The sequence below is a fragment of the Letharia columbiana genome, assembly GCF_014066305.1.
Source record: "Letharia columbiana isolate WasteWater2 chromosome Unknown Sc0000009_s1, whole genome shotgun sequence".
Taxonomy (NCBI): Eukaryota; Fungi; Ascomycota; class Lecanoromycetes; order Lecanorales; family Parmeliaceae; genus Letharia; species Letharia columbiana.
The window spans coordinates 29,470-44,451 of NW_023501046.1; the positions used below are offsets into that span (position 1 = coordinate 29,470).

Sequence of the window (14,982 nt, forward strand, 5' to 3'; positions counted from 1 at the left end):
TATACTATATTAGTTACGCGAATATTATTAATAAATATATTTATATATAATACTATAGTAGTAAGAACGAATATAGTTATCGACTTAATATTATCTCTTATTAACTTATTAAGTTTAATTTCTATTCTAACGAATATAGATATTCGTATATACGCTTTAGAGAAGATATACGTTATAAAAGTCTTTACGAATAATGCTAGTTATATAATATTATCTATAATTACTAAGTTTCGCATATTACTCGCTTTAATCGTTATCGTATTAAAGAATATTATTAAGACTATAAATATAGAGATTAAGATTAATAGATTTATTAGTAATATTATAAATAGCGATTTTTTAATTTCGCTTATCTCGATATTTATAAGATAGAGTAAGATTATTAAAAGTATATTAGCTTTAAAAAGTTCGTCTAGTCGATTAATTATATTAAACCCTTTAATATTTATAATAATTTTTATTAATTCTTCTAATAGGGGGCTAGAATATTAGCGAGTAATAGCTTTAAGAATAATAGTTCTCTAGTAAATATATATAATACTACTCTTAATATAGTAGAGTTTTTATTAATTATAAATAAGGCGTTAGAAGATAGTAATTATATTAGATTTAAAATATCGATAGCTTTATTATCTATAGATCTAGTTATTTATATTATTAAAATTACTAACTTCTAAAACTTTATTATAAATAAAATTATCTAAGTAGAATACTCTTTAAATATATCGAGTATAAACGCTTTATTCGCGTATATAGATAGTATTATAACTATAATAATAAGTATATTAATTAAAGTTTCGATTTAGGCTATTATTATCTTAATATATATTACTATAAGCGCTATTATTACTATAATATTATCTAAAAGTATTATTATAATCGAGATATCTAAATTATATATATATAGTCTTATATTTCTTATTTTTAGACTATTAGAATTTTATTCGTTCTTCTCTCTCTATTATAAACTATTCTTCTTTTCTTTAGAGATTATATAGCGTTTATTCTATTCTCTTAGTAAATCTTCTATTATTTTAATTATTAATATCGATTTATTAAAATTATCGTTAGACGAGAATTTAAATAATAATAATTCTAACGACGAAATGCTTACTTTAATTTAAAGCTCGAGTTAAATAATATAGAGTATAGTTTCTTTATTAGTTATAGAGACGCTAACTCGATATATAGTTATACTATTAATTAATATTTCTTAGTTTATAATAAATTCTCTATTTATTCTATATACTTAATGAAAGAATATTACGTAAGTAAATAGAAGTAATAATACTCTAGAATTTTTCGCCTTAGAGCTTAGCGATATCGAGACTTTAGTTATCGATATTAATTCTAATTTTATTATTATATAAGAATTAGAACTTGAAATCGAAATATCGAATAATAAATAGACGAATTTAGATTATAACGATATTATCTATATAACGAAGTCTCTTAATTCGAATCTTAACGTAAGCTTAAGAGATCTTTATAATAAAGATTAAAGGTTAAGAGGTAATAGTCTATTTAAGAGAATTTCGATTTAGAGTTAGACGAAAAAGATTATAATATAAAGTCTTACTATAATATCGCTAGTATCGAATTTTTCGTTACTAGATTATAGACTTAGCGAATAAGATAAGATATATTTCTATTATTTTATTAATATAATAGAGTCTAATTAAAATATATAAGTCTATCTTCTAAATATCGATCTTAATATATAGTATCTAAAATTTAATAGTCGACTTAAGCTAGATATTATATATAGATAAACTTAGAATAATTAAAATATAGACTAGCTTTTTTCTAGAATAGATAATAAAGAGAATTTTTTTATTACGATTTTCGACGATATAATTATTTAGTAGTCGTATAAATATAGCTATATTAATCTTAATTCTAATAGCGCGATTTATATAATTTACTTAGATTTTCGATTAAGATAGATTAAGTATAATAATTTAATATTATATAAGACTTATATATTTAACTTTATTATAGACGATTATCTTAATTAGATATAAAAGTATTATTATATAATTATTAAGTTACTATAATATACTAATAACTCTCGCTTTATAAGTAGTATATTATTTTTTCTTTTCTCGATTAAAGACGCGATTATTATAATAATTAAGAATATAGAGAAGAAAAAGCGATTAGAAGAAGAATATTTTATAATCTCCTCTATTATAGAATATTCGTTTAGCGATTAAGATAATATAAGTTAATATCTAAAGAGTATTAAGAAAAAGTTTTTAAAGATATAGAGAAATTTTCTAAATTAAATTAATAATAATATTATTATTATTAGCGCCGCTGCGAGAAATATAAACGATAAAAATTAGAGATTAATTTTATTCTCGTATAGTTATTTCGAAATTCGAAGATTATAATAGAAAGTATTATATCTAATACTATAGCTTATTCGAAATCTTAAGATTATATAGAAGATAATATCTCGATAGTCTACGTATTAGATATAAGTACTTAAATCGTATTAAGTAATCTAAGTTAGACTTATATTTATTAATATTTTAACTCTATTCTAAGCGTCGTAATATCGTCTAATACGTTATAAATCTTTATTATATATATTCTTAGATAAATATAAGAGATTTAATAATCTTCTCTTATAGCGTATAAAATTATAATTAGCTATATCGCTTAAATACTTATCTTAGAATATAGCGATAATATAGTTATTTCTTCTAATTCGAGCGAGTAATTAAATATATATATTTATAGAATAATCTTAACTTAGTCGAAGTTAAGAGATATTAATAATATATTTATTATTTATAATAACGTATCGTTAGAGCTTTATTAGAACTACGAGAGTTTTAGTAAATATAGAAAGCGTAATAGATTATATTCGTTAATTTAAGTTAATTTATTATTAAGTACTAAAGCTTTACTCGCCTTAATCGCGATAGCTATTATAGTCGAAGATAAAGATTAATTTAAAAAAACTATCGCTAAAATATTCTCGATATTTATAATAGCTATTAAAGGAATTATAAAAGAAGTTTTAGTAGATATAATAGTAGTTTATATAATATAGACTATATCTCGTTAATACTTATCGCTTTATCTTCGATAACTATTATAACGATAGTATTATACTTCTACGTTATAGACTCTTATAATTTATAATAGTAGAATTATAAATTAATAGATCTATTATAAGATTATAGCGTTAATAGTTATTTTATCTAGCTTATATACTTAGAGTATTACTACGATAGATGAATTATATTTTTATATCTTAAACTATAAGATTCTTATAAATTTATATCTTATCTTATACTTTTATACTTTAATAGAATATAAATTTATAAGATATTATTAATAGAGATATAATTTTATAAGATATTATTAATAGAGATATAATTTTATAAGTTATTATCTATAAAGCGAGTTAGTATTAAAAAATATATCTTTAAGAGCTTTACGAGATCTCTTAGAGATATCTATAGTATAAAGTATAAATATCTCTATTTAACTCTTTAGCGGTAAATCGAGTTACTAATAATTAGAATAGAGAGTCTAAAATATTCTAAAATACCCTTCTAATAATTTATAGATATAGAAATATCGATAATATCTTATATTTTTATACTCTAAGAAATAATAACTTATAAATTTATACTTTAAAGATTATAATTTATAAATTTATATCTTATTTTTTTAATAAGAGATATAAAAATATAAGATAAAGTATAAATTTATAAGAATTTCATAGTTTAAGATATGAATTTATAATTTATTTTTATTACGATATTAGTATCTTTTAGTCTATTCGCGTTAATACTATTAATCTCTACTACTTACTATAATAGATATTATTAAAAATTCTTCTCGAGATCTTTATTCTCTTTAAATAACGTTTTAAATTATTTTAGAAGTTTTTCTAGCGCTAAAAAGTCTTTCTAAATTATTTATATATTTAAAAAGATTTTAACTACTTTAATATTAGATATACTTAATACTATATCTATATATCTACTTATATATATATTATTTCTATATAATCTTATTATTTACGAGTATTAAATATATATAATTATTATTAATAATTTTAGCTAGTTTATATACGAAGAGAATTTTAGCTTATATATTATATAAACTAGTACTAGAGAGATTTAGTAACGATAATTAAAAGAAATAATTAAAATAATTCTTTAGCGTTAACTCGAGTTATTAATAATTAGAATAGATAGTCTAAAATACGCTAAAATATTCTTCTAATAATTTATAGATATAGGAATTTTAATATTATCTTATATTTTTATACTTTAAAAAATAATAATTTATAAATTTATATTTTAAAGATTATAATTTATAAATTTATATCTTATTTTTTTAATAAGAGATATAAAAATATAAGATAAAATATAAATTTATAAAAATCTTATAATTTAAAATATAAATTTATAATTTATTCTTACTACGATATTAATATCTTCTAGCCCGTTCGCGCTAGTACTATTAATCTCTACTACTTACTATAATAAATACTATTAAAAATTCTTTTTAAGATCTTCGCTCTCTTTAAACGATATTTTAAGTTATTTAAGAGTTTTTCTAGCGCTAAAAAGTCTTTTTAAACTATTTATATATTTAGAAAGATCTTAATTACTTTAATATTAAATATATTTAATTATATATCTATATATCTATTTATATATATATTATTTCTATATAATCTTATTATTTATAAGTATTAAATATATATAATTATTATTAATAATTTTAGCTAGTTTATATACGAAGAGAATTTTAACTTATACGTTATACGAACTATTATTAAAGAGATTTAGTAACGATAATTAAAAGAAATAATTAAAAGAAATAATTAAAAGAAATAATTAAAAGAAATAATTAAAAGAAATAATTAAAAGAAATAATTAAAAGAAATAATTAAAAGAAATAATTAAATTATAAGCTTAATAAAAACTATTAAAATTTTGAAATTCTAAAATTTTTTATCTCGTATAATATTAGAACTAGTATAGATACGATATTAATATAGATAAAATAGAATAGAATAATAAAACTATCGAATTATATATATAGTAAGAAGATATAATATAATAGAAGATATTTTCGTTAAGACTCGCTTATAACTAGTAACTAGCTATAAGTTATACTATATCTTACTATAAGTAAATTTAAATTTACTAAAACCTTCTCGAAAATAAAAAAAAAATAATAACTTAATATTTAATTTCTTATAGTTATAAGAGTTTATATTATATATATATATCTAGAATTTACTAGGCCTCTATTAATTTACTTCTAAATAGACTTTTAAACTTCTTTTTTAATGCTTTAAAATATTATATCTATCGCTATAATAATATAAGTAAATAAGTAAATAAGTAAGTAAGTAAGTAAGTAAGTAGATAAGCGAGTAGATAAGCGAGTAGATAAGCGAGTAGATAAGCGAGTAAATAACTAGAGATCTCGACTAGTCGATAAGATACGGCGACGGCGATATAGTTTTAAGAAGTATATTTGATAATAGCTAGAATCTATAATTCGATTTAATATAGATAGTAAATAACTAGATAAGCTAATAAAACTATATTAATATAGACTTAAATAATAAAAATCTCGAGTATAATAATAAGATCTAACGACGACGAGATAAATTAGATGTTATTATTAAGTATTATTTAATAATAACTATAATAAATAATATACTTTAATAGAGATATTAGATAAATATTAATTAAAGATTTACGTTATTTTATAAAATAAGAGTAATTTTAGAGCGTATTATAAAGGTAGCGAGCTTAAACTTTATATATTAATATTATAAGTAAAGAAAGATATCGCTATCGATAACTATAAATTATAATATTATAAATACTATTTATTTTTAACTTATATTTAAATAATAGACTTATTTCGACGTTATTCTTTTATCTCTTTTTATAATATTCTTATTTTTAAACGATATAATAGAAGTATTTCTCTTATAAGACTTAGATAAATTTATCTTAAATAATTAATATATAAAAAGCTTTTATAGATATATAGATTATATCTTATTATCTTCTTCTTTATTACTCTTAGTCTTATTTACGCTATATAAGAAGGCGAAGTAAAGCGAGGTTTTAAGTATCTAATATTACCCCGCTTTAGATCGAGGTTTTCACGAGACGAGATAGAGTCGAGATAGAGTTTTCCTATCGAGGTAACGGGGGTATATCGTTACTCTCGCTAAGTCTATTAATTAAGTTAGCTCGAGATCGTTATTCTTATAACGTTTCTATAACGTTCTTCTAATATCTTATAAATATAATCTCACATATATTCTAAGTATCTTTCTAAGTATCTATATCTTATACTCTAATTTAGACTATAACATCGTATTCTATACTCTATTTTACCCTATTTCTATTACATAATATCAAAATTTAGAGGGGTCGCTTAGAAATACTTAGGGTTTACCGGGTTAACGGGGTATATTCCGAAACCTTACTTCGAGTCGAGACGAGATCGAGGTTTTAAGAAAATTCGAAACCTCGATCTAAAACCTCTCGAAACCTCGTCGGGGCCCCCTTTTTAGCGTATATTATCTTTCTCTTTAATCTTAAGATCTTTCTCTTTAATTTCTTTTAGCTTAAAACTATTAATCTTAATAATATTATCTTATAAGTCCTCGTCTAAATTCTTCTTCGTTATATATATACTAAATTTTAATAATACTTTAAACTTCGCTAATATAGACTTACTCTTTTTCTTAATCTTATTCTTCTTTAACTTTAACTTCTTTTTAACTATCTTCTTATATATAATCTTATCTTTCTTAATAGAATTTTCTACTACTTATATATAATTTAAATTTAATATTTCATATACTATAAAGAGTATACGTTTATTCTTCTCTTTCTTATAGACTTAGAGAATATCGTATATAAAATTACTATTAAGAATATTAAATAAAAAGCGATATAATAAAAAAGAAGAATCTTTATCGTCAATATAGAAAGAGAGTTATTAACGAGTTACTCGAGAATTATAAATAATAATATTTTAGATTTTACTCTTTAAAATTATATCTTTTTTAATCTATTACTCGATATTTAATCTAAATAATTTTTTATTTATTAACTTTAGTAAAATAGAATTTATATTTATTAGATTAATTAATATTAATTATTTAATAATAATAATTATATATAAAAAGATTTATTATTAATATATTTAAGCTTTAGAAGATCTAGACTTACTAGATTATAGAATTAATAATATAATATTATTAAAGCCTTAGAGATAAATATTATAATACTACTATTATTAAATTAAATATAATTATTAATATTATCTATATATATAATCTAATTACTTATATAAGATCGAATATTATTAAGAGTTTAATCTTTAATAATAAAGCTAATACGACTTAAACTAGTTAATATCTCTCTTTATTTAAATATATATACTAGTCTAAAAAAGTTATAAATATTTATAATAGAAATTAAAATCTTTAATTACTTTTATTTCTTAACTCTATAATTTATATATTCTTTTTTAAATTATAATATATAATAATCGAAGCTTAATAGATTCTTATAGAAATATATAAATTAAGTTATAATAAGTATTTTTTAAAAGTTAGAAAGAATAAAGAGTTAATATTTATAAGTGTTAATATAAAAGAGATAGTTAAATAATATAAATAATAGCGAGATACTTATAATCGAAAGACCTCGATTATATACTCTATTATATACTCTATTATATACTCTATTATATATTTAATATTATATATTTAATTATAAATATAGCTTAAATAGTAAATAGAGTATATTCTTTAATATAGCTCGAATAATAAATTAAGTATATTTTTTAAAATAGTTTAAAAGAAAAAATCGAGTATATTTATTAAAAGTATAAAATACTATATAATTATATAACGAACTCTCTCTGCGAAGTTTTATTATTCGAAAGAATAATATTTAAGATATTTTTTCTATATACGATATCTTAAATAAATAAGAAACGAGTACGCTAGACTTCTATAAAGAAATATTATTATTTCGAAAATTATAGAGAGATTAATCTTTATAATAGCGATATAGATAATAGCGAGATTATTAAAAAATCTAATAAATATTAAATTACGAGTATATTATTTTAGCGTTAAGAGACTTTCGTTTTAAAGAGATTTAGTAAATAAATAAAAGAATAATAGCTAAATATATATTTTATTATAAAGTAATTATTTAATATTTAATTTTTCGATAGAGAAGAAATCGTCGAATAATATAATATAATTAATTCGAGTATTTTCGAGTCGAATCGAGCTATAAATATTAAACTTTAAATTAATATTAAATAATCTTTTAGTAATTTTCTTTATAATATACTAGATAGTTAATATTAATTAAGATTATTAACGACGATAATAAGATTTATAAATATTATATTATAGCTTAAAAAGATCTTTATAAATAGATTAATAAGAAAAGTATATTTAATAAAACTTATATAAAATAATTATTAAATAATAAGCGTTTAAGTAATTAATTAATAAGTATTAAAAAATAAGGCATAAGCGTAATATCTAGACTTCGAATAAATTTAATTCGTTTAAAAATACGATATTCGAGATCTTATCGGGTCGTCTATTAATTTATTAGAAAAATAGAAATCTTATTTAATACGAGAGTAATATACTTCTTATAAGTCTCTTTTAATATATACTTTATAATAAATATATATTAAAAGAGACTTATAAGATATATATTTCTTTAAATAATAAAAGAATATTAATCGAGAAGATTAACGATTAATTTTTCTTATCGTCGATTAATATATAACTCTTAGATATATAATTCTCGTTATCTAACTCTATAAAAATAGTATTTATATAATTTCTAAACTCCGCTAGCTTCTTATTCCTTTAAGCCTTATAAAAGACTATTATAATTTTTTTAAAAAGCTTTTAAGACTTAGCTCTCTTTAATATCTACGTTAACGTTAGAGTTAAATTATTATTACTTATAGCGAGATATTATTCGACCTTCTACTTAAGAAGAATAAAAATATAATTATATATATATCTTTCTATCTCTTCTTCTTAAATATATTCTTTATTATTAAAGTTATTAAATTAAAATTAAGCGATTATATCTTTTTATAATATTACTATAATATTATAACGAGAAGATACTTATCTAGATTATATACTTTTACTTCTTAATAAAATATATTAATAAAATTAAGATTTAATACGCTAAAGTAGTTTATCGCTAGTTCCTCGAGATATTTATATATAAACTATAGTAAATTAAAAGTTATATACGGGCGAGTCTTTTACTTATAAATTTAAAGATCTTTACTTAAATTAAAAATATATAGATAGCGTATATAATAATAATATTCGCTAACCGATTCTTTATAAAATAATTTTCCTTTTTTAATCGATTAAAGAAGAGTATTTATTAATAAAGTTATAAGGATTATAAATATATTTATTAAGACTTAATACGTTAATTAGCGATACTTTTATTAAATATTTAACACTTCTTAATAACATAATTCTCTTTTAATCGATCTTCTTATAATTTATATAATTAATAAAATATATTAATAATAAGAATAATCTTAATACCTCGATCTAAACAAAATCTTTTCGATATAATCTTATACTCTTTTATATATATTAAAAACTACTTTATAACGCTAATAACTATATATTTAAAGATTTTTATATAAATTTAAATAATTTTATAAGAGTATATATTAATTATAACGTAGATTTAAATATTAATAATCTCTAGCTTATAATAGATATTAATTAATTATATAGTATTAAAATCGACTATTAAAAACTTCTTTCTTCTATATTATTTCTTCTAATATTTATTATTAACGCTCTTTAAATCTATAAATCTTAAAATATATATAATATCGTTTTTTAAGATAAATATATCGTTATAATAAAAGTATACGTAAAGATATATAAAGCTCTAGACTCTAGTTATGATTAATATTTTAATTTAGATACTTTATAATAATAGGTATAATCTTCTTATTATTGTTACGAGCGTACCCTTGACACACCACTCAGCCCTATGGCTAGCGGGCCTTGGCGGAGGCATCCCCTACCATATCATGCCTCCTTCCCACATACATAGTTCGGTAGCCTTATTATCCTAGTTCTACCTCACCTATACTGGTATCGCACCTATGCTGATCCTGATATTATAATAAAGCTCCTTCGTATACCCGGCGAAGAGAAATGTAATCGGACACACTTCATTCGAATTAGCGGACGAATTTAAAGAAATACGCTGGCAGGGGCTTTGGCAAGAAACCAAGTTAAGCCATCGTATCCCTAGGTAAGCCCATCAGACGGGTAACTCGATTTCATAGCGAATCGGACTCGGCAAACAGTGGTCGAGGGATAAAGAAGGCATTGGACCATTCGTACGGCTAGCGAATCGAAAGAAATAGCCAACACCCCCACACTCACAGTGAGCCTGCTACAATGGCAGCAAACGTACGACCTCTTCACTGAGCATGTCGACCAAACACACATAGTGAGCCTGCTACAATGGCGACGGGAACAGACCCGGCAAAACGACTACGATTCGACCTCTTCACTAAGCATGTCGACAACACACATAGTGAAGCCTGCTACCAAATGGCATTCAACACATTCGATTCTTTCCCTACCTCCCTTTCAAACTTACCAAAGGATGGAATGGAGGATGGATTTTTGATGGCAAGAGTATGGGAGACACAGGGCAAATCTACAGTGAAGCTCCCAGGCCAGGCTGCCAACAGGTGTTGGAGGATGATATATGCATGCGTTGGATTTTCTTCAATTCTACCGATCGACTTGATGGCAAGAGCACGGGAGACACAGGGCAAATCTACAGTGAAGCTCCCAGGCCAGGCTGCCAGTAGGTGTTGAAGGCGAAAAAGGTGGAGGACTATGACAAGCAGACTGGGCAAGGAGAAGAACTCGGAGAATCTTGCTGGCACGCAGGCAAGATATGGCCAATATCTCCAGGATCTCTGAAGGACAATGTGGGCATGGCAGGCATGAACGGCACAGTCAAGACCAGCATGCGATCCGGCAAAACCTCGGACATGGTGTTTTTGAACGAATTGAAACCATCCGATGTTCGACTGCTACCACTACACCTCGGCAAATCTTCTCCAATCAAGGCCTGCAGGGACTATGGATGTTTGGAGACACAGGGCAAGCAATGGGCGTGCATCTCCGGTCTACCAGCCATGGGGGCCATGGCTATTTGAGAGGGGGGGTAGTGTTACGAGCGTACCCTTGACACACCACTCAGCCCTATGGCTAGCGGGCCTTGGCGGAGGCATCCCCTACCATATCATGCCTCCTTCCCACATACATAGTTCGGTAGCCTTATTATCCTAGTTCTACCTCACCCATACTGATATCGTACCTATGCTGGTCCTGACAATTATAAGAGCGAGTATTTTTTAATAAACGTTTTCTTTTTAAATCTATTACTACTCTTAATTATTAAAGCTTATTTAAAGTTATATATAAATTCTTCGCCTTTAATATTATTAATATCTCTTTATTATTTATATTTTATTAAAGAAATAAAGTTATAATAAGAATATCGCGAAGTATCTTATTTTTATACTCTAATTTATTATAACGTTTTTTATCCTATATTTATAGATATTACTTAAGTATATTCTTATTAATATTAAAGCCGCGCTAAGTAGATAGATATTATAAAATCTCTTTATACTCGATATTCTAGTTATAAAGATAGAGAATAAACTTCTTATATAACTCTACGTCTTTCTTAGAATATTCTAATAATATAATTATAGAAATAGAAGTATAAATAAATAAATCGAATACGTACTATTAGAAGAATAATCGATAATTATATAAAGTTAATTAGATATATAGCTATTAATTATAATAGAAATAGAAGGAATATTTAAATTTAATAAGATAGATTTAATGGCCACTCCGCAGTCGCAGTTAGTACTACAATATACGCAGGGAGTAAATATTTCAAATCGACCTACATATCAAAAAAAAAAAAAAAAAAAAAATTGAATAAAAAGGGTTTGCCTCAAATGGAACACCGTAGTGACAAGGTCCAGCCCTATTTAGCGTCATCATACTCTGGAGAAAGGTAATCGCTTTGAGACGCCAAGCAAGCCAAGCATTCGAAAGAACAACTTTGTTTCTCCCAACTTATCGCTGAGACAATACATCGACCACGCTTCCCCACCCGAGACACCAAAAAGGTCGCAATTCAAGGACGTCTCGACCTTCTGTCTTTCACACTCCTAATCACAGATTAAAAAGGTGGTGTCCATTGAAGCAGACACCGCTTACTGCCCCCAGTGCATCCCATGTCAACAGCGTTTGACGCTCGTCGACGCCCAAGCCTCTGGTCCTACCTCAGCTTCAATTCCAAGCCGCGAAGACGATCGAGCTCCTTGCCCAAGCACGAGACTCCCAGTCCCGACAGCAAAGAAAATACCCCTCCGAAGGGCAGCTGGGGCAGAGCAGGCAATCTGGAGGGCTACAAAGAAGCCTCGATGACGGGTGGGCAAAGGGCGCGGTTGCTGAAGACTGCGGGCTTCATTACTTTGGTCGTACTTCTCTTATATCTTTTCACTTCTAGGGATGGCGCAGGTGTTAGGGATATGGTGCAGGGTATGCCCAATAACAATATAGGACCCAAGAAGCCCGAAAGTTCACTAACCACTTCTAGGAGCTCAAAAACCCTCGTCTACTTCTACCACGGATAAGAAGATAGCGGGGCCCCTAGGGACAACGAAGTGCTCGAAGTCCAGCTCGAGGGATAAGCCTCTAATACAGTATGCCTTAATGATTGACGCGGGTAGCACCGGCTCTCGAATCCATGTCTATAAATTTAGTAACTGCGGTTCTACACCTGAACTGGAATCCGAGGAGTTCAAGATGACGGAGAAGAAAGAGGGAGGATCTGGCTTGAGCTCATACGGGGATGACGCGGAAGGAGCTGCAAAAAGTCTCGACATGCTCCTTGAGGTGGCTATGAAGACGGTCCCGGACAAGTTGAAAGGCTGCTCTCCAATCGCCGTCAAAGCTACTGCTGGTCTTCGAAAATTGGATCAGAAGAAAGAAGGAGCAAGCAAGAAGATCCTCGACGCTGTCCGCAACCGCTTGGAAACCAAATTCCCCTTCCCTGTTGTCTCTGCCGTAAATGGAGGTGTTGAAGTCATGGACGGCAAAGATGAAGGTGTTTACGCTTGGATTACCACGAATTACCTCCTTGGAAAGATCGGCGGTCCGGACAAGTCGCCCACAGCAGCCGTCTTCGACCTTGGTGGTGGCAGCACCCAAATCGTCTTCGAACCCACGTTCAAATCTCCTTCTGGTGGCATGCCCGAAACGCTTCATGAAGGGGAGCACAAGTATGTCTTTAAAACTGGCGGTACAACTTACGAACTCTACCAGCATTCCCACCTCGGCTACGGCCTCATGGCTGCTCGTGAATCTATCCACAAATCTGTCGTACAGGCCCTGCACGACGCCTCTCCGACCGACAAATCATGGGCCTCGTCTCCTATCTCAAACCCTTGCATAGCGCCAGGCATGTCCCGCGAAGTAAACGTCACCCTCGACAGCGGTGACTTCTATACCACCACAATGGCTGGTCCTAAAGACGCCGCCAGCGCGCAATGCCGTGGCCTTGCCGAGAAGATCCTCTTAAAAGACAAGCAATGCGACCTGGCCCCGTGCTCTTTCGGTGGCATACATCAACCTTCGCTAGAAAAGACCTTTGCGCGTGAAGACGTCTACATCTTCAGCTACTTCTTCGACCGCACAAAGCCTTTAGGTATGCCAGAATCCTTCACTGTTGCCGAGCTGCGCGACTTGACCGCCAAGGTATGCGAGGGGGAAAAGGGATGGGCAAGCTTTGGGGCGGTAGAAGGTGCGTTGGAAGAGTTGAAAGGCCGACCGGAATATTGTTTGGACCTGAACTTCATGGTTGGTCTCTTGCACACGGGTTATGATATGGGCTTGAACAGGGAGGTCAAGATTGCGAAGAAGATCAAGGGTAATGAGTTGGGCTGGTGCTTGGGTGCTAGGTAAGTCAACGCATTCAATCTCATCAAGATGCACGGTACTGACACTCGATGTAGCTTGCCGCTGTTGAGCCAGGAATCAGGGTGGAAATGTAAAGTGACTGAGTCGCATTGAGCGGACGGGACCGTCTGGGCTGGGATGCTGTAATAATTGTGGACTTTTGGAGTATCTTCATTGACATGATCTTAGACCGTCGATGTCATTAGGGGGTATATGAACCACATAATTCCTACCACGACCACTGGCATCCTCCCAATCCCTACAAAATTGCTCGTATTTTCATGCCATCGTTGCCATCTTCCTTGACCTCTGCTTCCCACCAGCATCTCACGATCCCTTCCCCACCAATTCCTCCGCTTTTCTCTTCGTATCATTCATCGCCCCAGTCATGCCTTCCTTCGCCGGAGCTCCATCGCTTCCTACATAGACAACCATTTCAGTCAGCCTAGTCCGCAAGCTCAAACCCCTCCTCTCGAATCCTATCCGTCAGACACCGCAGACAAACTCACCCTCCGCATTGCCCTGATCATAAGGTTCCTCCACCGTCCCCTGCCCTTTCTGCCCCGACAACGGCTCCTCGCCCGATTGCTGAGCAGGGTCCGTGCTAAGGCCCGTGGCCGATTTCAAGCTGTCCATTTGGTCTTCGATGTTGGTGACGACGTCTGTATGGCGAAGGGTGAGCAGGTTTTGCGGTGGGAGGATAGATATCGGGAAGGTGTGGTTGGTGCGCTTGTAGATAAAGTAGGTTTGGGGATGACGTTTGAGGGCGGGGCGGGGGAGACGGTGCCGCTTGGGGCTTGGCGCTCTAGTGGGGAGAGAGTAAGGTAGGTAAACATAGCACTCCCGAGGTACGATACGAGATTGGACAA

General features: G+C 28.4%; 2 protein-coding genes across 2 annotated transcripts; both read left to right on the forward strand.

The window, feature by feature from the left end:
* Positions 1-10,576: 10,576 nt before the first annotated feature.
* Positions 10,577-11,286, forward strand: HO173_003664 (uncharacterized protein; the record flags this gene model as incomplete). Its single annotated transcript, XM_037305589.1, has 2 exons — positions 10,577-10,903; positions 10,951-11,286. 2 exons carry the CDS (start codon positions 10,577-10,579, stop codon positions 11,284-11,286), a joined length of 663 nt encoding a protein of 220 aa, XP_037167344.1.
* A 1,101-nt stretch (positions 11,287-12,387) lies between these two features.
* On the forward strand, positions 12,388-14,227 carry HO173_003665 (uncharacterized protein; the record flags this gene model as incomplete). Its single annotated transcript, XM_037305590.1, has 3 exons — positions 12,388-12,694; positions 12,753-14,115; positions 14,170-14,227. 3 exons carry the CDS (start codon positions 12,388-12,390, stop codon positions 14,225-14,227), a joined length of 1,728 nt encoding a protein of 575 aa, XP_037167345.1.
* Between the last annotated feature and the right edge of the window lie 755 nt (positions 14,228-14,982).